General features: G+C 51.6%; 2 protein-coding genes across 6 annotated transcripts in view; one reads left to right on the top strand and one right to left on the bottom strand.

The window, feature by feature from the left end:
* The window catches only part of LOC127585534 (MOB kinase activator 2-like), a 507,209-nt gene that overhangs the window by 428,124 nt on the left and 55,879 nt on the right, over positions 1 to 23,206 (bottom strand). The window lies entirely within an intron of this gene.
* LOC127585530 (serine/threonine-protein kinase BRSK2-like) overlaps positions 1 to 23,206 on the top strand; it is a 163,811-nt gene that overhangs the window by 126,920 nt on the left and 13,685 nt on the right. For 2 of the 5 annotated variants that reach the window (XM_052043068.1, XM_052043071.1), the window contains 10 exons: positions 701 to 817; positions 2,576 to 2,609; positions 4,121 to 4,189; positions 6,585 to 6,731; positions 7,696 to 7,727; positions 10,217 to 10,381; positions 11,671 to 11,768; positions 12,657 to 12,807; positions 16,392 to 16,452; positions 20,718 to 21,318. In XM_052043068.1, the coding sequence (XP_051899028.1) occupies positions 701 to 817; positions 2,576 to 2,609; positions 4,121 to 4,189; positions 6,585 to 6,731; positions 7,696 to 7,727; positions 10,217 to 10,381; positions 11,671 to 11,768; positions 12,657 to 12,807; positions 16,392 to 16,452; positions 20,718 to 21,318 (1,475 nt within the window). Of the gene's footprint in view, positions 1 to 700; positions 818 to 2,575; positions 2,610 to 4,120; positions 4,190 to 4,920; positions 5,006 to 6,584; positions 6,732 to 7,695; positions 7,728 to 10,216; positions 10,382 to 11,670; positions 11,769 to 12,656; positions 12,808 to 16,391; positions 16,453 to 20,717; positions 21,319 to 23,206 lie in introns of those variants that run through there. The other 3 variants (XM_052043072.1, XM_052043069.1, XM_052043073.1) reach the window with 3 other exon arrangements.

The following is a 23,206-nucleotide window of genomic DNA, read 5'->3' as shown; positions in this document are numbered from 1 at the left end:
CAAGAAACTGAGAAACATGGGCTCAAATGACCTGGTCCGCATTAATCTGATTTTAAATGCCTTTTTGTTTCTGGAGTGTGTGAACAAATTTCTTGCCCCTCAATTACTCTCCATCTGCTCTTTGAGACTTGATTGCTGTCTAATCTCACAACACCGTTAGTCCTTAAGCATTCCACATCCAAATTCTAACCCCCACCCCCCCCACTCTCTCCCTCCCACCTCTCCCACCTTAACTCTGTAACAAACCCCTTTGGGTCTTGGACCCCCCCCCCCCCCCCCCGACCCTGGTGACTCAGCTGCCTCAGCCTTCTAACTACAACTTGATTCAGTGATTCATTCTAACTCAGTAGCACAGTGGCGCAGTTAGTAGAGCAACTGCGTCACAGCGCCAGAGACCCAGGTTCGATCCTGATCTCCGGCGCTGTCTGTGTGGAGTTTGCACGTTCTCCCTGTGACTCTGTGGGCTTCCCCCAGGTGATCCGGTTTCCTCCCACAACCCAAAGACATGCGGGTCAGTAGGTTAACTGGCCGCTGTAAACTGCCCCTAGTGCGAGTGGTAGAATCTGGGGGTGGGCGATGGGGACGTGGGGAGAATAAAGAGAGGGATTAGTGTAGACAGGTAGTTGATGTTCAGCACGGACTCAGTGGGCTGAAGGGCCTGTCTATGGCTCTCTATAATTCACAGTTTGTTGCCTTGCAGCCACAGGGATTTGAAACCGGAAAACCTTCTCCTGGATGAAAAGAACAACATCCGGATTGCGGATTTTGGGATGGCTTCCCTCCAGGTTGGTGATAGCCTCCTGGAGACCAGTTGTGGGTAAGAGGGCAGTCTGTAAATACTTGGGTTCAGAGCTCGTATCCTGGGGCCAATCCCTCAGCCTTCAGCCAATGGGGTTACAGAGAAACAGCTGGGTCATCGCTTCATTGCTGCTTGCGGGAGCTTGCTGTGCGCAAATTGGCTGCTGTGTTTCCTGTGCTATAGCTGGGATCACTCTGGAAATACCTCGGGAGTCACTGAGCTGTGAACTGGCAGCTCAGCTCTGTGTGTGTGTCTGCCTGACACCGGATGAGAACATTCCTCCGGATTTCACCAAGTCTCCCTATATCTCTGTTGTGGGATCTTCCTGAGCTCCCTTTCCCCTAACCCGTCCAGTACAAATCTCACTCATCCCGAGAGTGGCTGAACTTTGCCTTCCCACTGCCGTCAGGTCCTTGAACCGACCTGAAAATCCCAAACACTACCTCAGACTCGACTTTTTCCTCTCTCTCTCAACTTGCACTCATGTTGCTACGTTTATTTTGTCATGTAAGTTATGTATAATTTATGTTAATTTAAGTTTATTTTAACTTCTGTTTGTCATGTTTGTAGTGTACTGTGGTACTGCTGCAAAAAAAAAGGCTAATTTTTGTGGCTTTTCTGCCCTGGGGATGTATGCCTGTGACAATAAACTTGAACTTGAAGGAGTTCGAGCAACGGTCCCTGCCCACGGTCATGTATAAATGGGAAGAGAACCAGCCACCTGCATTTAAATGGTGTCTTCCACAACCTCAGGGAGTTGTAGAGGGTGAAATGCATTGCGGTCAGTGAACACCCAGCGGCCCTCACAGTGGCTGAGATGTAGGTGAGACAATGGTCCACCTCCTCGTGGTCTGTGTGTTTGCCCAGAGAGGGAAGGGACTCTGGCCTTTGTCCAGGGGTTGCCCCGAGCAGCTGTGAAACACAGGACTCTGTCCTTGACGGGCTGCTCCCAGGGTCCCACACCGACACCACATCGGCTACTGTTGGGAGATCATCAGATTGGTGAAGGATGTGGTCCGGTCTGCCTGAAACCCCTCGGTCTTCTGGTGTAAGGCTATGTCGGCAGGCGAAAGCTGCCTCCTGCAAGAATCGTTAGTGGCATTGACATATTGTAAGGGAGTAGCACTGTGAGTAATACAGCACAGAAACAGGCCCTTCGGCCCAACTCGTCCATGCCGACCAAGATACTGATCTTGTTCCATTTCCCTGCACAGAAGCAGGCCTTTCGGCCCAACTTGCCTGTGCCGACCAAGATAGCTAGTCCCATTTGCCTGCGTTTGGCCCATATCCCTCTAGACCTTTTCTACCCAAGTACCATAGAATGTATTGAATCAATTGGTAGAATGAATAAAGGCAATGATGGGTCCCAGTTGTATTCACTATCTGTATTATTAATAAAGAAGGGAGATTGCACAGCAAGATCCCATACACAGTGATCAACGATTCAGTGACGGGACCTGGGGGTTCTTCTTTAAGACGTGGCCTGGGACACCTCGCGTCCACCAGGGAGTGCTGGCGGGCTTCACCGGCTCGCTGCTCCTTCTGTACCGTGGTGTGCTGTCAGCTCGAGCGTTGTGCTGGGAGGAGGGGAGAGTTTGAACCCACGGCCCGAAGGTGAGGGAGCAGCTCCTGCCCCCCCCCTCTCCGTGGGCTTGTGCGCGAGGACACTGATGCACTCCGTGTCCAGACTAGGGAGGGTTCGAACCCGCTGAAGGCCTGAGACGTGTTATCTTATTGTCTGGCATTTAACAACCCTCTACTCTGCTTTCTCTGTAGGTCTCCACATTATGCTTGTCCAGAAGTCATCAGGGTAAGTTTTGTTCGATCCCTGGGCATTTTTGTTCCCATAAGGCATAGGAACAGAATTAGGCCATTCGGCCCATCAAGCCTGATCCGCCATTCAATCATGGCTGATTTTTTTTTAACCCCATTCTCCCGTCTTCTCCCCGTAACCCTTAACCACCTTTCTAATCAAGAACCTATCAATCTCTGCCTTATGTACACCCAATGACTTGGCCTCCACAGCCCTCTGTTGCAACGAATTCCACAGATTCACCGTCCTCTGGCTGAATGAATTCCTCCTCCACTCAGTTTTAAGGGGATGTCACTTTATTCTGAGGCTGTGCCCTCGGATCTTAGACTCTCCTAATGGAAACATCCTCTCCGTGTACATTCTATCCAGACCTTTCAGTATCTGGTAGGTTTCAATGATTCCCCCCTCATCCTTCTGAACTCCATTGAGTACAGGTCCAGAGACATCACACGCTTCTGATACATCAAGCCTTTTATTGCTGGGATCATTTTTGTGAGCCTCCTCTGGAATCTCTCCAGGGCCAGAATGTCCTTCCATAGATGCAGGGCCCAAAATTGCTCGCAATATTCCAAATGCAGTCTGACCAACACCAACACCTCATGGATACTATGGAAACATTTCCAGTGCCCAATACCGTCAAATGTACTTCCCATTTGTACCTGGCTCTAGCCAATCAGAACCTCGCCCTGGTGTAAGTTGGCACAAAGCCTTTTCTCCAGACCCAACCTGGTTTGAAAGGACTACGACGATAATTTTTGTTCCACTTGGTGTTTTTGCCTGCTCAGTCCGTGACTGATTCTTCCACAAAAATTGCCCAGCTGTTTCCCCAAGTCAGTGCTTGGTAGGAAAGACCAGAGGCCTGCTAGGCCGAAGCCGCCTCAGCTAGGCCTCAGTTGGAGGAATGGTGGGAAAGCCATGGCAACAGATCCCCTCGGTTACGGAAAAGAAAGTCAACCAGGTTGACTACATGTATGTGGCCTCGCTTTCCCGCTTCATGTGACAGAGGGCTGAAGGAATATCAGCAAACGGGTGCAGGAGTTGACCATTCAGCTCCTCGAGCTGATCCTGTACCTCACCCACTTTCCCGTCTGATGCCCTCAGCGTTCAAAATATAATTATTTCAGTACACTCAATGACAAGGCCCTGTGCGGGAGAGAATTCACGACCCTCTGGGAGAATATTCTCCCCATCTCAATCTGAAATGTCCAGCCTCTTGTCCTGAATGTTCAATAAGATCAAAAGTGCTTCCAGACACTGCCAGCCCTCTCAGCATCCACCCTGCCAAAGCCCCTCCGAATCTCAAACTTCCCAGAGAGATGGCCCTCTTCTTCCAGTCAGCACTGGCCAATAAGCCTCTCTTCAAAGAACAAGCCCTCCTGCCAGGAACCGAGCCATTACAAGATTATACAAGAGCAGGAAGAAAAGACAAGGAAGTGACCCGTCAAGGGGACTCTGGTCAATGGCCGCCGGCGCTCGAAGCCACTGACCTCTCTGTTTCCCACTCGCAGGGAGAAAAGTACGATGGCCGTCGGGCGGATGTGTGGAGCTGTGGGGTCATCCTCTTTGCACTTCTGGTGGTAAGCAGTGGGATCCTGGGTTGTCATCTTAGACCTGCTGCCCTAATCCCCTTGGGTCAACTAGCACATTGGTTCTAGGAATGCCCCAGCCCACAGCCTGCCACCTCAGGGACAGTACCTGTTAATGCCAAGACCCTTAACAGTGTTGATGTACTGAGGGATCTTGGGGTCCAAGTCTATAGCTCCCTGAGAGTGGCTGTACATCAATAGGGTGGTAAAGAAGGTGTATCTCATGCTTGCCTTTGTAAGTCGAGGCACTGAGTTCAAGAGTCGGGAAGTCACATTGCAGCTTTATAAAACTCTGATTAAGCTGGATCTGGAGTATTGCATTTGATTCTGGTCGCCCCATTACAGGAAGGATGTGGAGGCTTTGGAGAGAGCGCAGAAGAGGTTCACCAAGATGCTGCCTGGGTTAGAGGTCATGAGTTGTGAGGAGAGGTTGGACAAACTTGGGTTGTTTTCTCTGGAGCAGCAAAGGCTGAGGGGAGACCTGATGGAGGTTTATAAGATTTTGAGAGGCATAGATAGAGTTGACAGTCGGTATCTTTTTCTCAGGGTCGAAATATCTAATAACAGATGGCATTTAAGGTGATAGTGCAAAGGAGATGTGCGGGGCAAGTATTTTACACAGAGAGTGGTGGGTGCCTGGAACGGGCTGCCATGGATGGTGGTGGAAGCAGATACAACAGTGGCACTTAAGAGGCTGTTAGACAGACTCATGAACCTGCAGGGAACGGAGGGATGTGGATCATGTGCAGGCAGAAGAGATTTACTTTAATTTGGCATCATGTTCGACACAGACATCGTGGGCTGAAGGTACTGTTCTATGTTCTGTTTTCTAACTGAGGAGGCAGCTGAAAGTCAACTATGTTGTGGAATTTAAGGTCTTGTATAGCCTGGACCAAGCAAGGGAACCAGAAGGGTTTTTACAACAGTCCTGTTGTATCATGAGGGCAGTGACACTAGTGTTTCAAGATTGGTTAATTGAATTTTCAAGTATCTTATATCTTATCCTAAGTCCAGAGATTCCATGCCCTTGTCACAGATTCATACAGCACGGAAACAGGCCCTTCGGCCCAACGTCCATGCCGACCAAGGTACCCCACCTAAGCTCGTCCCATTTGCCCGCATTTGGCCCATATCCCCCTCAACCTCTCCTATCCATGAACCTACCCAAATGCCTCTTAAATGTTGTTATTGCACCTGCCTCAAACCACTTCCTCTGGCAGCTCGTTCACCCTCTGTGGTGAGAAAGTTGCCCCTCAGGTCCCCTTTAAGTCTTTCCCCCTCTCACCTTAAACCTATGCCCTTTTTCTCTGGGAAAAAGACCGTGTGCATTCACACCCTGTCTGTGCCCCTCATGATTTTATACACCTCTAGTTAGTTTGTCCACTAACTACTCCTGTACCCTGTCCTCACAGAGGAGTCCACAGCCAGCCACCTCTCTCCCGGGCCAGGATGCTAGGGGCAGAATACTTTGGGTTCTAGGGAGGTGTCCCACCGTCAGGTCATGTGGTCAGTCACAGGATGTGGATGCCTCTGGGCAGGGCATTCTTTACCCTCCATCCTCAACTGGCCCTGAATGGAATGGCTTCCTGGGACACTTCAGTGGGCAGGGAATCTCTTTGATGGGTCCAAGTCACACAGAGAGAAACATGACAAAGGATCAGTCTCCCTTTCTGAGGAGCGAGTGAACTAGTTAGGATTTTACATCAGCTTCTCTGAGACCAACGTCTTCATTCTGGACTTTATTTAATTAAATGAATTTCAATCCCCCAGCTGCTGTGGTGGGATTTGAACTTGTGTCTCTGGGACACTGGATCGCTGCCCAGTAATGTAACCACAATGTATAGTGGGTGAGGGGAGAGGGACGGAGGGTGGGGGGAGGGAGGGCAGGGGAGGGGAGTGTCGCTGGGTGGATGGATTGGGAGGGGAGAGGGACGAAGGGTAGGGGAGGGTTGGCAGCGGGGAGTATCTGGGTGGGGAAGGAGAGTGTCACTGGGTGGGGGAGGGGACGGGAGGGGCCATGGTGGGGGAGGGGACTGTAGGGGAGGGGTCTGTCAGTGAGGGGAGTGTTGCTAGGCTGGGTAGGGGAGTATGGGGGAAGGGAAGAGTGGAATGTGGGGGAGGGGAGGGGAGTGTGGGGGAGGGTGTGGGGGAGCGTCACTGGGTGGGATAGGGTAGTGTTGGGGAGGGGTGTTGGGGAGGAGGGAGAGTGTAGGGAAGGGGTGTGGGGGAGCAGGGTGAGTGTATGGGAGGGACGTGGGGGAAGGGAGGGGAGTGTGGGGGAGGAGAGCGTCGCTGGGAGGGGTGAGTGGGGAGGAGAGCGTGGGGGAGGGGAGGGGGTGTCCCGGGGCAGGGAGCAGGGGAGTGACCGTGTCCTGTTCCCCCACAGGGTGCGCTGCCTTTCGATGACGACAACCTCCGGCAGCTCCTGGAGAAGGTGAAGCGAGGGGTCTTCCACATGCCTCACTTCATCCCCCCCGACTGCCAGAGCCTCCTGCGGGGCATGATCGAGGTGGATGCAGAGAAACGGCTGTCGGTCAGTCTCCTGGCCCCACACACCCCGTCCCTGTCCGTGTCCACTGACAGCTCGCCCAACATCACCCAGCAAGTCGGCCATCTGTGTTACCCCGTGGGGAGGTGGGGGGAGTAATCAGTGTTACCCCATGGGGGATGGTCATCAGTGTTACCCCATGGGGGGAGTAATCAGTGTTACCCAATGGGGGATGGTCACCAGTGTTACCCCATGGGGGGTGGAGGGAGTAATCAGTTACCCCATGGGGGATGGTCATCAGTGTTACCCCATGGGGGTTGGAGGGAGTAATCAGTGTTACCCCATGGAGGGGCAGTAATCAGTGTTACCCCATGGAGGGGCAGTAATCAGTGTTACCCAATGGGGGATGGTTATCAGTGTTACCCAATGGGGGATGTAATCATATTACTCCATGGGGATGCAGTAATGTTACCCCATGGGGGATGGTTATCAGAGTTAATCCATGGGAAGGGAAAATAATGTGTTAGCGTTACCCATTGGGGGAGGATTATCAGCGTTATCCCACTGGAGGAAGGTTGTCAACGTTACCCCATTGGGGGTAGATTATGAGCATTGCCCCATTGGGGAAGATTGTCAACGTTACTCGATTGGGGAAGATTATCAATGTTACCCCATTGGGGAAGGTTGTCAGCATTATCCCATTGGGGAAGATTGTCAATGTTACCCCACTGGGGAAAATTATCAATGTTACCCCACTGGGGGAAGGTTGTCAGTATTACCCCATTGGGAAGGTTGTCAGTATTACCCCATTGGGAAGGCTATTGGTTTACCCCATTGGGGTTACGATATGGGGGTTACCTGACTGGGGAGGGTTACGACTTTGGGGGATCTTCTCCCTCCTGACAGTGCCACCATCTCAGACGTCTCTAGAACGGAAAGCCCCTATTCTGAATTCTCTTCTTAAACTCCTTTCCTTTCTCTCTCTCCCGTGACTCACCGCTGCCCACAGCTGGAACAGATCCAGAAGCACTCCTGGTATCAGTAAGTATGCACCATGCGGCTGGAGACCCCAGCTCTGACTCTGCCCTGTGATTCAGGGCACCCCCCTGCCCCCTCCACCCCAGTACTGAGGGAGGGGATCGGTTTCTCAGCCCGAGGCTGCACGAGCCAAGCCATGAAGATGTCTGAGTTCTGCAGTCCAGCGTTAACTCCCAGTGGTCCTTGAGACCAGATCCCAGGGGAGCACACATCAGCAACCGGTCCGTTCTCTTTTCTGCTTTATCTCCCCCCTCTGGTGTTCCGTATGTAGGGGCCAGGGTGAACTGAGCTCCCTGTTGTACGCGACGAGAGGGAACCCTTCCTTTATTCAGTAAAACAATCTGCTGGTGGAACTCAGCAGGTCAGACAGCATCTGTGGAGAGAAATGGACAGTTGACATTTCGGGTCAAGACCCTTCATTGAATCCAAAGGGAGGGTCTTGACCTGAAACATTGACCATCTATTTCCGTCCACAGATGCTGCCTGACCAGCTGAGTTCCTCCAGCAAATTGTTTTGTTGCTTTGGCATCTGCAGTCTCTTGTGTCTCTCTTCCTTTATTGACTGGGTGGTAGAGAGAGGGAGATCTGTGAGGTGGAGGGTTGCTGAGACCCACCCAGTGTCTCTGTATCTGGATGGGACCCTCACACTTGGGAAAGGTCTGTTGTGGTGTGGGGTGTGGCGACAGTAATTACTTCATACACAGTAGGAATGAAACCAGTCATTGCCATCCCTTGGGGGGGCACTGATCATCTGGTACCAACGTCCCCTCCAACCTGCCCAGCTGTCCGTCGGCTGAGATGGTGTGCAGGTGTATTGGTGATCTATTTGACTGTAGCAGGCATCGTGGCCAAGCCCCTGTTGCGCCCTGTCCTGGTGTAGCCTGAGATCACTGGATCTGCTGGGATTGAACGATTCATGGTCTCTGCATCCCCAGAGGACCAGCGCTCCGTGACTCTGCTTCTGGGACTTACTTCCCCTTCCTCTTTGCCGAACCCATGGGTGGGGGGGGGGGGGTGGTGGGACTCCACCCTAGAAGCTCCTCTCCCCTGCCCACCCCACCCATCAATCCTCCTGCCTCAAAGGCCTGCAAGAGTCCAAGAGCTAGATGTTACTTAGTCATCGAGTCACAGAGTCACACAGCACAGAAACAGGCCCTTTGGCCTAACTGGTCCATGCTGACCAAGATTCCCATCCATGCTAGTCCCATTTGCCTGTGTCTGACCCATATCCGTCTAAACGTTTCCTATCCATGTACCTGTCCAAGTACCTTTTAAATGTTGTTAATGTACCTGCCTCACCCACTTCCTCTGGACAGCCCGTTCCATAAACGTACCAACCTCTGGGTGAAAAAGTTGCCTCTCCCCCTCACCTTGAACCTCCCCTCTCACCTTATGTTTAGGATGAGAGAGGATATGTAATGAACATAAGCAGGGGTAGGCCATTCAGCCCCTCGAGCCTGCTCCACTGTCCAATGAGATCATGGCTGATCTACCTCAGCACCACTTTCCTGCACAAACCCCGTATCCTTCCCCTTTACGGTACCCCTTAATATCTAAGAATCTTTCAGTCTCTGTCCTGAAAATACTCAGCGACGGAGCTTGGGGAGAGATTTCCAAAGATTTCCCGCCCTGTGGGTGAAGAAATCTCTCCCCATTCCCATGGTGAATGGCTGACCCCATTATTCTGAGACAGTGACCTGTGATTCTAGACCCATTCCACAGGGGAAACACCCTCCCTGCATCCAGCCTCATGAGATCCTGTAAGGTTTTAGTACGTTTGAATGCGATCACTCCCCGTTCTTCGAAACTCAGGAGAGTGCAGGCTGACTCTGCTTGTGGTCGGGCAATCTCTCCAACCCGGGTGAACCTTCACTGCATCGCACGTACATCCTTCATTAGGTAGGGAGACCAGATCTGTCCGCAGTATTCAGATGCAGACTAAAACCAGCCCATTCACCCCACTGTGCTGACTAGACAAAGAACTGCCCAGCCTAACACCAGCACCCAGCCCTAGATCCACAGCCCTGCAGATCAAAGCTCTTCAAGTCCACACCCAGTGCGGTGTTAATGTGATGAGCGTTTCTGCTTCCATCACCCTTTCAGGCAGCGAACTCTAGGAAACCCACCCCCCCACTATAAGAAAAACCTTCCCTCAAGGTCAAAGTCGAGCTTATTGTCATCTGCACAAGTCCATGTGTGCAGCAGCTTCACAGGCACAGAGCATCAGAGACACAACATTCACAAGAACATATATCATACAGATCTTCATCTTCCTCATCTTCCCTCTCATCCTTGTACCAGCTACTTTGACCCCTCTACTGGGGAACCAGATCCTTCCTCTTCAGTCTCTCTCCGCTCCTTGGCCAGGGTCCCATGCAGTTACTTTAACACTGACACTGGGGGTGAGTGCAGCCACGGGCTCGGTTGGCACCCACCTACCTTGACGGGTCGTGTCCGTGTGTGAAGCTGAGGGTGTCAGTGTGTCGTTACAGAGGAGGCAGGAACGAGCCGGAACCGGAGCAGCCAATAGCTCGGAAAGTGATGATCTGTCGGCTCCAGTCGGTGAGCGACATCGACCCGGACGTCCTGGACAGCATGAACTCCCTCGGTTGCTTTCGGGACAAGAACAAACTGAAGCAGGACCTCCTGTTTGAGGAGTAAGTGGCTCATCGCCGAATCCTTCCCCTGATGAGGAGGGTGGGCACCAGTCCAGGCTCGGCAGACCGCACCCAGTCTGAAGGTTGTGGGTTCGAATCCCACGCCAGGCATTAGAACCAAGGGCAGGGCCGACCTTTCACTGCGGCGCTGAGGGAGTGCCACTCTGCCGATGCGTTATTCAGACTTGTCATGTTAACCTGAACCCTCTGCTGCTATTCCTCTGCAGAGTTCTCTCTGTCCTGGTTAATCCCACTCCCTCAATGGGTATCGCAGGAACAGCTCATCTCATCACTACAGCCCTGCCTAAACTCAAAGACCCCTCCCACCCTGGGCATTCTCCCTTCTCCCCTCTCCCATCGGGCAGAAGATACAAAAGCCTGAAAGCACGTACCACCAGGCTCAAGGACAGCTTCTATCCCGCTGTCATAAAACTATTGAACAGTTCCCTAGTACGATGAGGTGGATGCTTGACCTCAAAATCTACCTCATCAAGGCCCTGCACCTTATTGTCTGCCTGCACTGCACTTTCTCTGTAACTAACACTTTATTCTGCACTCTGTTATTGTTTTCCCTTGTACTACCTCAATGCACTGTTGTAATGAAATGATCTGTATGGACGGCATGCAAAACAAAGTTTATCACTGTACCTCGGTACATGTGACAATAATAAACCAATTACTGCAGGATCAGGAAAATGATGGCCAGGATCAAAATGAAAATATTTTCTTTTATTAATTGAAACTGATACATCTTACTCTCATCTGAGTCAAAGTGCTGAGTTCAAATCCCACTCCAGGGCCATGAACACTTAATCCTTGGCAGCACTGAGGAAGTGCTGCACTGTTGGAGGAGCCTTTGTTTTAGTGCAGATGACTTGTCAATATCCTGATACCTTGTCAATATCTAGATGCCGATATCCTGATATCTTGTCGATATCTAGATACCTTGCCGATATCCTGGGCCATACCCGACCCTGATTTTATGATATCCCTTGTGCTGTGACCAAGTTAAATTAAACATCATCATACATTCTTGACACAAGTTCTGTTCAACCCCAAACCCCAAACCCCACTTTCAAATCCCAAACCTAGCCTGAACTTGACAACAAGCTTAATTCGGGTCTCACCTACTTTATTCCAACCGACGGCCTCTTCTGAGAGCCTTGACCTTTCACCCATGTTTGACCCCCTCGTGCCAGTGGAGCAGGGAGTGGTGGTACAAGAGACATGTGCTGCTCGGGCACCACTCATTAACCTATGTAATTATTTCCTCCTCCTCCCCCACCCAGGGAAAATCAGGAGAAAATGATCTACTTCCTGTTGCTGGATCGGAAAGAGCGGTATCCAAGCTGTGAAGATGAGGACTTGCCGCCACACAATGACATTGGTGAGCGTGAGGGCCCTCTCTCCGGGTAGTTATCCTCCTCCCCTCTCCCTGAGAGTACTGACTCCTTGTGCCCTGAGTGTCAGGCACTCTCTGGGAGGGCACATCTCCACAAGCTAACACTCTCAGCAATGAGACTATGGAAGGGATCGAACCTCTGTCTGACCACTAACCACTTGCCTCCAGGAATCATCCGGTTGCTGAGCACACCTGCTACTGACCTTCAACATGGGCTCCCTGTCCCAACCTATCTGTAATCTCCTCCCTCGCTACAACCCTCAGAGGTCTCTGTCCTCCAGTCCTGGCCGTTTATGTCCCCAACTTCCATTGGTCCACCACTGGAGGTGCTGGGAGACCCAGCAAACATTCCGCAGGATCTCCCTAGGTTCTGAATGCCTGACTGATGTACAGACCGGACGAACAAACGAGCGTTTGGGAGACCGGCGGGAAGGATTTGCCGGCCTTTGTGGGGCTGCAGGCATCTTCTGCCATGTGGGATCTCGGTTTGCAGTAATATCATTGCCTCTTGCAGAGAAATCGGAATTGGTTGAGTTAAGCACCCTGGTTTAACTACGTGTTACCCTTGGTTTTCTGCATTTCTGGCTTGCAAACTGTTTGGGTTATGAACAGTTCTCAGGGATGGGACCCTGCCGTAACCTGGGCAGGACCTGTACTTGTGTAGTGAAGTCAATTCCCTCACAAGGAGCAGAGGAAACTGGAAACTACAGCAACTTCTCCTGACAAAAGCAGGCTAATTTTTTTTCTCTAGAAAGGTACAACAAATGGAGAATAGTAGCAACTGAATATAGTGGTAGTTACCGGACATGATTGACAATGGAAGTGCAGGGAATGACTCACAGCAGACTAAGCCCACCCTTCCTCCCCCCTCAGACCCTCCAAGGAAGCGGGTCGACTCGCCCATGCTGAACCGGCACGGCAAGCGCCGGCCTGAGAGGAAATCGATGGAGGTTCTGAGCGTGACGGACGGCGGATCTCCAGTACCCGCACGCCGCGCCGTCGATGTGGCCCAGCACAGCCAGCGGTAAGGGAGCACCACCTCCTGTCCTGGGACTCCCAGCAGTTCGTTGGGCACTAGGCGTCTTCGGGACCTTCTGGGGCAGTGGGACGAAGCATATTCTGAGTACAACTCCCCCTAAAAGAGGTCTCCTCACTTCTCAGTGAACACTTTACTCACCACCACTACATCGGAGAACTGTGGCTAATGCACCCGATATTGGCGAACACATAGACACCCCTCCCCTCCCCTCCGAATCCCCATTCCAATGGATCAAGGGGCTAAGGGTATCAAGGACAACTCAAATGGCCACACCATATGCAAAACATTCTGGAAGCGTTCAAGGAATCTGCACAATTCCTTAGCTAATAGGTGGCTCATTGGCGCAGCGGGTAGAGCCGCTGCCTCGCAGCTCCAGAGAGACCCGGGTTCGATCCCGACCTCGGGTGCTGTCTGTGTGGAGTTTGCACGTTCTCCTTGTGACCGCATGGGTTTCACCAGGGGGCTCCGATTCCCTCCCACATCCCAAAGACATGCAGGGTCTGGGGGTTAATTGGCCACTGTAAATTGTCCCCAGTGCATAGGGTGAAGGGTAGAATCTGGGGGGAGTTGATGGGACTGTGGAGAGAATAAAATGGGACAAGTGTAAATGGGTTGACCTGGATGCGGTGGGTTTAAGGGTCCGTTCCAGTATTGTCTGACTCGTTGAGGCTGATGGAGGGGAGGAGGGGGGATCGAGGTTGGGGGAACATTTGTGACCAGTTGGATTGAGCAGTTGGGGTTGGATTGAGCAGCCTGTCTGGGCCCTGGTGAGTGAGTTACCCAGGAACAGGAGAAGGTCAATCTGGCACATCAAGGCTCCCAGTTAGATCCGACCCGGTGCACCACAGCGCCAGATCCACAATCTCTCTGCATTTGGACGGACGTTTAGTACAAAATAACAGCTAGCACCAGAAATGGTGACCACGAAACTACCAGTCTCTCATTAACACTACCTATACAGGTGTATAAAATCATGAGGGGCATAGGTCAGGTGAACACACAGACATTTCACCAGGGAAAAGGAAGCTAAATCTAGAGGGCATTAAGGTGAGAGGAGAAAGATTTAAAAAGGAGCTGAGGGGCAACTTCTTCACGCAGAGGGTGGTGGGGATATGGAACGAGCTGCCAGAGGAAGTGGTCGAGGCAGGTACGATAACAACATTTAAAAGACATGGATAGGAAAGGGTTAGAGGGATACAGGCCAAATGTGGGCAAATAGAACTAGCTCAGGTGGGGCACCTTGGTCGGCATGGATGAGATGGGCCGAAGGTCCTGTTTCCGTGCTGTGTACCTCTATGAATCTATGACATCCATCTGCATTAACCACCTACATCTGCTGCCCTTACCCAGTCAGGCCTGGATGTGGCTCCTGACCCATCAATACGGTTGAGTCTTAACTGCCTCCTTACTGCAGGGACAATTAGGGATGGACAATAAAGGCTCGAATTCCCATGTTCTGTGAACATTATAAAACTGGGGTTTGTGGGAGGACTCCCATCCCCACATGTCCATGAGTCGTTTGAATTACTCCAACTCCCCCCAGGGTCCTGTTGGCATGAACGCAGCCCCTGACCACGAGTACACACATACTCGCTGGGACCTGGTCCTGAAGGTTTCAGATAGGGTTACCACCCCCCACCTATTTGAGTGGATCAGACCCACACCCACCACATCAGGCCGGGACCCCCAGCTCACTGAGTTTATTTCAGATGTGCGAAGTGTTGCACTTTGATAAGACAAACCAGGGCAGGACTTACACGGTTAATGGCAGGGCCCCGGGCAGTGTTGCAGAATAGAGAGACCCAGGGGTGCAGGTACATGGTTCCCTGAAAGTGGTGACACAGGTAGACAGTGCGACGAAGAAGGCATTTGGCACGCTGGCCTTCAACGGTCAGGGCATTGAGTACAGGAGTTGGGATGTTATGTCACAATTGTTCAGGACGTTGGTAAGGCTACAGTTTTAGTATTGCGTACAGTTCTGGTCACCCTGCTATTGGGGGGGTTATTATGAAAGTGGAAAGGATGCAAAAAGATTTACAAGGATGTTACCGGGACTGGAGTGTTTGAGTTATAAGGAGAGGCTGAATAAGCCAGGACTTTTTTCCTGGAACGTACGAGACTGAGGGGGGACCTTATAGAGGCTTATAAAATCATGACGGGCGTAGATACGGTGAATGGTCACAGACATTTCCCTAAAGTGGGGGAGTCCAAAACTGGAGGGCATAGGTTTGAAAGTGAGAGGGGAAAGGTTTAAAACGGACCTGAGGGGCAACCTTTTCCACACAGAGGATGGTGCGTATATGGAACGAGCTGCCAGAGGAAGTGGTAGAGGTGGATACAATAATGACATTTAAAAGACATTTGGACAGGTACATGGATAGAAAAGGTTGAGAGGAATGTGGGCCGAACACTGGCAAATGGGACTAACTCATTTGGGCAACTTGGTCAGTATGGACGAGTTGGACTGAAGGGCCTGTTTCCGTGCCATATAACTCAATGACTGGGACAGATACGGAAGTGATCATCCATACAGGCCAGAAGCTGGGAATAGGGGAACCCAGCATTGTACTCAGGGCATCTCCCAGCTGGAAGCAGTTTGGGTTTGGACTCACTCAGCCATGGAGGGGTGCGGCTCCCATAATCCTCAGCGGTGGAGAAAAGCCCCCATCCGTGTCATGGGCTGGACTGCCGACTGGGAAGTGTGGGTTGGACACCTGCCCCTCAAGGGAACGTAAACCCGTCTTGGTATCAATTCCGGCCGAATGGTTATTTTGATGGGGAAATGGTTGTCATCTCTTTGTTAAAGGCAAGCGTGGGCTGTGTGCGATCACACAGATGCCTCCACTGCCTCACCCACGGTGAAAGCTTCTCTGGAGGTCACCGGATGATCCGCACCTGTCCCACCACAAGGTGCTCAGCCTAATTTCAGGGTCACTCCTTGGAATAGGTCCCAGATGTGGTTACAGACCAACTATGTCTCTGTGGGGTTAGGCAATAGGGCGAGTACTGATTCACAGAGTCATACAGCACGGAAACAGGCCCTTCAGCCCAACTTGTCCATACCAACCAAGATTCCCATCTAAGCCAGTCCCCTTTGCCTGCATTTGGCCCATATCCTTCTAAACCTTTCCTATCCATGTACTTGTCCAAATGTCGTTTAAGCGTTGTATTTGTACCCGCCTCACCCACTTCTTCTGGCAGCTCGTTCCGTACTGTATACTGACGACCTTCTGTGTGAAACACTTACTCTGCAGGTCCCCTTTAAATTTATCCCCTCTCACCTTAAACCTATGCCCTCTAGCTTTAGACTCCCCTACCCTCGGAAAAAGGCTGGGACTATCCACCTTGCCTATGCCCTTCATAATTTTATAAACCTCTGTCAGGTCCCCCCTCAGCCTCCTTCACTCCAGGGAAAACTCTCCTTATAATTCAAGCCCTCCAGTCCTGGCAACATCCATGTGAATCGTTCCTGCATCGTCTCCAGTTTAATCACCCTTGCCTGTAGCATGGTGCAGGTTGCCTGTAGGGAGAACTTATCCCAGTGACGGGCATGTTTTATCTTGGGCCAGGTCTCGCTCGGTCAGTGGAGCATCCTGCGGTCTGTCTTCCAGCCCACTCAGCAGCCCCAGGGTAAGTGTGTGCGTCAGGCACATCCTAGCCTCGTCTCGCTGTGCGTCGCTTCGCTGGCTGATGGCTCGGCTCATGAATGCATCGGCGTAATGACATGGGTCTGTGTGCACACATGCGGACGCGCGCATGCAGATGTATGGGTACGCATAGACACACCTGCAGGCGTAGACAGAATGGGGCACATGGTTAGACTTGGCGTTACAGTCAGATCAGTTTATAACCGCACAATGCACACATTCCCACCGAAACCCAGAAGTGGCTTCTTGATTGGTAAAGGGGTTAAGGGTTACAGGGAGAAGGCAGGTGACTGGGGTTGAAAAAAGAAAGCCACGATTGAATGGCGGAGCAGACTCGATGGGCTAAATGGCCTAATTCTGCTCTATAGTCTATTCCGGGCTGTCGCAGCTGGCCAGCAGTTGGTGAGTCTGGGGCCTAATTGGCTGATTGCTGTCCAGGACCCCGGATCGAGGTGTCAGGACCCTCTGGAAGTCAACTGAGTGGCAGCTTTGACCCTGCGCCCGTGTTCAGAGACAGCTGACTGCTGGCCGCCCCAGACGTCTGGGGTGGAACCACCGCAGGGAGGAGCTACCTGTCTGGTGTGACCTCAGGGAATCAAGAACGGCTGGAGCATGCCGGACCCATTGGATGCGTACGGGCTCTACACAACGGCAAGCCAACTGTCCCACTCCCCTGTCCCTTCCCCGTAGCCCTGCAAACTCTTTCCTGAGAGGTATTTATCCAGCTCCCGTTTTGAACACTACAGTCGACTCTGCTTCCAGTACTTCCCCGGATGTGTTCCCCGGATGCTCTGTGAAGTGAGCTCCCAAGGCTGGGCTTACTCTGAATACAGAGCGAGAGAGCCAGCAATGTACCATTCACTCTCCCTATGTTTGAAGGTGTTGACGTACACGGACGACAGAGCCCGTATGTCCCCTCAGTCCCTACCAACAGCCCAAGTAGAGTTAGGGCATCAGCACATTTGATTTGATTCGTTAGCCAGCAGTCGGGTTAAACTTGACCTCCAACCTCAGGCCTGTGGGCAGTGAAGGGTAACGGTTATCCAGACATCCCACTGTCCGTCGCTATCAGTGCTCTCTTCCAGCAGATTGTGACTGGTAACCTTAATGAATAAACAGGCACCCCCATAGTTTAAAACTAGGCCCAGACTTGAGGACAGAAGTCATCAAAATGCATGTTCATTAGGTCATCAGTTGACTCTGGCCCATCCACACCTGCCAGTGAACAAACTGGTCACGGCAGAAGGGACTCTTGACTTAGGGCAACTTTAAATCTCAGCTGTGCCTGACATCAGGGACTGACCCCTTTCACTCTGCCAACCTCAAGTGCATCACAACTGCCGCAGTTGTGGGATGTCACGGTGTAACTCACAGCACAGTGTCAGTATGAGAGAAAGTGAACTGTATTGTAAGGATCACGTCATCATGTCACTCCACCTGGACAAAAATGTTTCACAGGATGGAGTCCATTTTTATTTCAACAAGATGGCACCAATTTTACCTCAACAAGATGGTGCAAAGGCAGCACCAACTTCTACCTTCACAAAATAACGTCACTTTTACCTGAACAAGATGGTGTCCCTCTTTACCTCAACAAGATGGCAGCAATCTATGTACATCAATAAGTTGGCATTAATCATTACTACCACAAGATGGCACCAATGTTCCCCTCAGCAAGTCGGCACCAAATTTTACCTCTGAAAGTTGGAGTCAGTATTTGCTTCAACAAGTTTAGATCAGTCCTTCCTTCAACAAGGCTTCAAGCTTTGCCTCAATAAGGTGGTGTCAATCTTTACCACATCAGCTCTTCCCTCCCCAAGATGGCAACTTGAAATGAAGGTCACAAACCCTCCACTAAATGACCTTCTGAAAGATAGTAGTCCTGCAGGATCATTTAATTCTTGCACCAGTGTACAAGTAAATCTACTCACACTCCCTCAGATTGACCGAGTTATAAATAGAAGGTCCATCCAGCAATAACTTGCATTGGGTGTACAAAGTAACCTCTTTGATGAAAAGCCTCTACATCAATAGCATGTGGCGCCTACCACACTATTAGGAAAACAAAACCAGGACTGCTGGAGATTTGAAGCAAAAGCAAAAATGCGGAGAATCTGGAGAGGCAAAAGTCAAATTAGAAGGAGATGGAGAATACTTGGCCCAGGTTGACTGGGTCTCTGGTAGAAGTTAATAGGTGCTGAGGGTTGCAGTAAGACCGACTGCCCATGGGGCTGTGCTGCAGAGCTGTGTGAGGCCACGGTCACTGGTAGCACCGCCTGCAGGCGATCCCTGTCACTGCAGGACTGCTCCCCAAGGGAAAATTTCATCCAGGATTCCCCTCTGGTAATTTTAAACCTTTTTTTCCACAGCTCTGCCAATTGTTTTTTGCTTTAATTCCCACTGTTAATTGTCAGCAGTATTACATCACCCGGTGACGGGAAAGCACTGGGAATACACACCAGCTGAATCATGGTTAAAGTTTCCAGGGAATGGAAAAGTGTTGTGGGCTCTGTGATCTCTGCCCTGCCCCAACCTCAGTCATTCCTGGGTCCAACCAGTCAGCGGCCTGGGCTCTGGGCTCTGGGGGAAAACAAAATTCCAAAAGTGAAACGTGAAATCTGCCATGTAAACAGAGAACGCTGGAAACACTCAGCTGGTCAGGCAGCATCTGTGGAGAGAGATAGAGTGAACAGGTGGATGATCTTTGACCAGAATGTCGACCTGAAGCATTGTCCCTGCACATGCTGCCTGACCTCCTCAGGTCAGTGTTTCAGCTCGACATTCTGGTCAGAGATTATCGACCTGAAACGTTGACTGTTTCTCTCTCTACGGAGGCTGCCTGGCCCTCTGAGTCTTTCCAGCAGTTTCTGTTTGGTTTCCGGAACCCCCTTTCAAAACTCCCTCTCTCTACGTCTCATTAGATTGCTCCATAAAGCCCACCCCTTTGACCAGGCTTTTGACTGCTGGTTCTATTGGCATCTTGCTCACTGTGATGGCAAACGCCATTTGATGATCACGCTTGCTCTCCTCCCTATCACGTTAAAGCACGATTGAAACACAAGCTTGTATAAGTGCCGTCTCTGCGTCTGCCCTTGGCTAGGCTGGCTTACTACGATGCAGCCCTTGTGCAGGTTAGTGTCTTTACACTGCAGACATCCCTCAGCTTAATAAATGCAAATCTTTATCAAGATAAGGGGGATTAAATATGTGATAGATCTCAAGAGTTTGGTCCCTTTTGCCCACAAGTACCAAGATCTTTCCTTACACTTCCTGGACTGCACGATGATGCGAGCAGGATGGGATTCACAGTGGGTTTCGCTTCCCCATGAGTGAATCTGACCACAGGGCGTCACCACACCCCACAGGTGTGAGCCTGTGGTTCTGGGAGTTGCTCTACTTTGTATTGGGTTTGCTTCAGTTGTCTCGGCAGGTCTGTTGGTTTTGCTTTCTGTGCGCTCGGACCCGGGGATGTCTCGGTGTTTTGAGGTACCTCACAGCCTCGTATAGTCTGGGTTCAGTACTTGTCATCCACGGATCTGGGTATTGGCCGTCACCTCTGGATTGGCCGATGGTGCGTGGGGTGACATAGAGCATGGGTGATGGAACAAGGCTCCATCCTGGGTCCTTGCAGCCTGGAAGGGCTTGTACAGTTCTAGCCAGTCACAACTGTTGACACATTGGGGAATGTCCACACAAGACCTGACAAGTTCTCCTAACTGGTTCAGTGTGTGGTGTTCCAGCCATGTCCTGATCAGGCTGACCTCGCATTGATTCGTGCCCCGTGGCTGTGAGGGGTCGAGGGCTTCCTCCTATACATCCGTGTGAGTCTGTGGGTTGGTGAAGGCAGAACAAAAATCCCTCGGAGGAGTTCCCAGGTCCGTCTCTGACGGAAAACCAGTGTCAACTGGGCTCAGTGTTGATTGCAACACTTGTCTGCCTTCTGCCACTCAAGATAAGTGGCCACAAGGTCTCTGTGTAACCAGGGCATTTGGTTGTGAGAACCACCTCCATACCAGGAGAGGAGGGAGTAAAAGTTGTGGCCTGGGACTAATTGGCCAGTCACCGAGAAACAGCGGAGTCCTCCCTGGGTCCAGGTCTGTGGTCCCCTTTTGATGGGATCTCTTGGTTGATTTCTCTTTGCTTGCAATCCTTTCTCCCTGTGCTGTCGTGCCTCGCTGCTGAACCCTGCTGTCTTGTTGTTCTTGTTCTTGTTCACTTCACGTGACTTTTCCTCTCCATAACACTCAGCCCATCCGTAAGTTCTCTGTCCCTCCTCAGAGCCCCGTCTTTAGCTTCTCGCCCGCCTCACCCGAACGTGACGCTTGTGCGGACTTCTGTCACCAGCCCGGCACCGTGTGGCAATCGAAACTCGCGCACCATCACCACCACCGCCAGCCTGACCCCAAGACACAAACGCTGCCAGCCAAGGCCAGCCTGAGTGAGAAGCCACTGCAGCCGATCAGATCCAACCCTCTTCCCATCAACCTTGCAGCAACCTCTCCTTCCCCCAACCCCCAGAGCCACCACCCCGTTCCATCATCCCCCCACCACTCCATCCCTTCACCCCCCTTCATTCCTTCTGGCCCTGCTCGGTTTTTCCCAAGTACTAAAACCAGCGCCAAATCTATCCCTGCCACACAGGTGACCCCTCACCCCTCCCCTAGAGGCAGCCCCCTCCCTACCCCGCTGGGAACCCCCGTCCACACGCCAAAGGAGAGCCCCAGCAGCACACCCAACGCCACGCCGCCCTCCAGCCCCGGGGTCGGAGGAGTGCCCTGGAGGACTCGCCTCAACTCCATCAAGAACAGTTTCCTCGGCTCACCGCGGTTCCATCGGAGGAAGCTACAAGGTGAGCCTGTGTGTGACAAGTGGTGTGGCCCAGGTCGGTACTGGGACCTTTGTTGTTCATTAGTTATAGATTTGGATGTGAGTGTACAAGGCATAGTTAGGAAGTTTGCAGATGACACTAAGATATCATAGACAGTGCAGAAGGTTATCAGGAATTATAGGGGGATCTTGATCAGCTGGGTAAATGGGCCAAGGAATGGCAAGTGGAGTTTAATTCAGATAAGTGTGAGGTGTTGCATTTTGGAAAGTCAAATCAAGCACGGTAGTGTAGCGGTTAGCGTAACACTTTACAGCGCCAGCGACCCGGGTTCAATTCCGGCCGCTGTCTGTAAGGAGTTCGTACGTTCTCCCCGCGTCTGCGTGGGTTTCCTCCGGGTGCTCCGGTTTCCTCCCACATTCCGAAGACGTACGGGTTAGGAAGTTGTGGGCACGCTATTGTTGGCGCCGGAAACGTGGCGACACTTGTGGGCTGCCTCCAGAACACTCAAGGCAAAAGATGCATTTCACTGTGTGTTTCGATGTACGTGTGACTGATAAAGAAATCTTAACTTATCTTAAGGTTGGACTTATACAGTCTATGGTCAGGCCCTGGGGAGTGTTGTGGAACAGAGGGATCTAGGAGTGCAGGTACATGGTTTGCTGAAAGTGGTCTCACAGGTAGACACTCATTGCGTATAGGAGCTGGGACGTAATACGTTGCAGTTGGTGAGGCCACACCTGGAGTATTGTGTGCAGTTTTGACCGCCCTGTTATAGGAAAGCATCATTAAACTGGAAAGAGTGCAGAGAAGATTTACGAAAATGTTGCCAGGACTTGTGTTATAGGGAGAGGTTGGGCAGGCTGGAACTTTCTTCTTTGGAACATAGGAGAAGGGGGGGACCTCATAGAGGTGTATAAAATCATGAGGGGCATAGATAAGGTGAATGCACACAGTCTTTTTCGCAGGGAAGGGGAACTAAAAACTAGAGGGCATAGGTTTAAGGTGAGAGGGGAAAGATTTAATAGGGACCTGAGGGGCAACTTCTTCACACAGAGGGTGGTGGGTGTGTGGAATGAGCTGCCAGAGGAAGTGGATGAGACAGGTACAGTTACAATGTTCATAAGACATTTGGACAGGTACGTGGATAGGAAAGGTTTAGAGGGATATAGGCCAAACTCGGGCAAATGGGACTAGCTTGGTGGGTACCATGGTCGGCATGGAGAGTTGGGCCGAAGGGCCTGTTTGACTTCTATGACTTTTGCATAGTGTTCCAGGTGGGGAAAGTGATTCTTCTCCAGCCCAGAGCTCCGCCAAGCTCCTGGTGATTGCACCAACCGGTGGTTGTCTGATTCCCTGGACTTCCCCGGTGATGGGGGAGGGGGTATTGTCATGTTTTACATCACCTGGGGAGCTGGTCAGCCACTTGGCCGAGGCAGGGAGGGGCAGTGAAAACACTGTGGGGACCACAAACTGGACCCTGGCTGGCACAGTGACACAGGTTCTCTCCCTCCCACCTCTCCCACCTCAGCTCTGTAACAAACCCCTTTGGGTCTTGGAGCCCCAGTCCCCACCCACCCCCACCCCCCACCAACCACAACTTCACTTAGTGATTCATTCTAACTCAACGGCCCAACCAACAGATTGTTTGTGACTAGCCAGAGCTGTTCTGGTCTGTACTGTTCCCGGCTCCGATTTTCTCTCTGTCAAATGGAACAGGCTCCTCATGCGGTGCCCTCTTGAGCAACAGCAGAGAGTATAGAAATTGGACAATAAGGGGCCAAATTTGGAGACACAGGAGACTGCAGATGCTGGAATCTGGAGCAAAAAAACAAACTGCTGGAGGAAGTCAGCGGGTCAGGCAGCATCTGTGGGGGTGAGAGGAATTGTCATGACACAAGATCTCAAGCTG

The sequence above is a fragment of the Pristis pectinata genome, chromosome 33 (assembly GCF_009764475.1).
Source record: "Pristis pectinata isolate sPriPec2 chromosome 33, sPriPec2.1.pri, whole genome shotgun sequence".
NCBI classification, from domain to species: Eukaryota; Metazoa; Chordata; class Chondrichthyes; order Rhinopristiformes; family Pristidae; genus Pristis; species Pristis pectinata.
The sequence above is the reverse complement of the archived record's forward strand: the minus strand, read 5'-3'. Positions and strand labels throughout refer to the sequence as shown.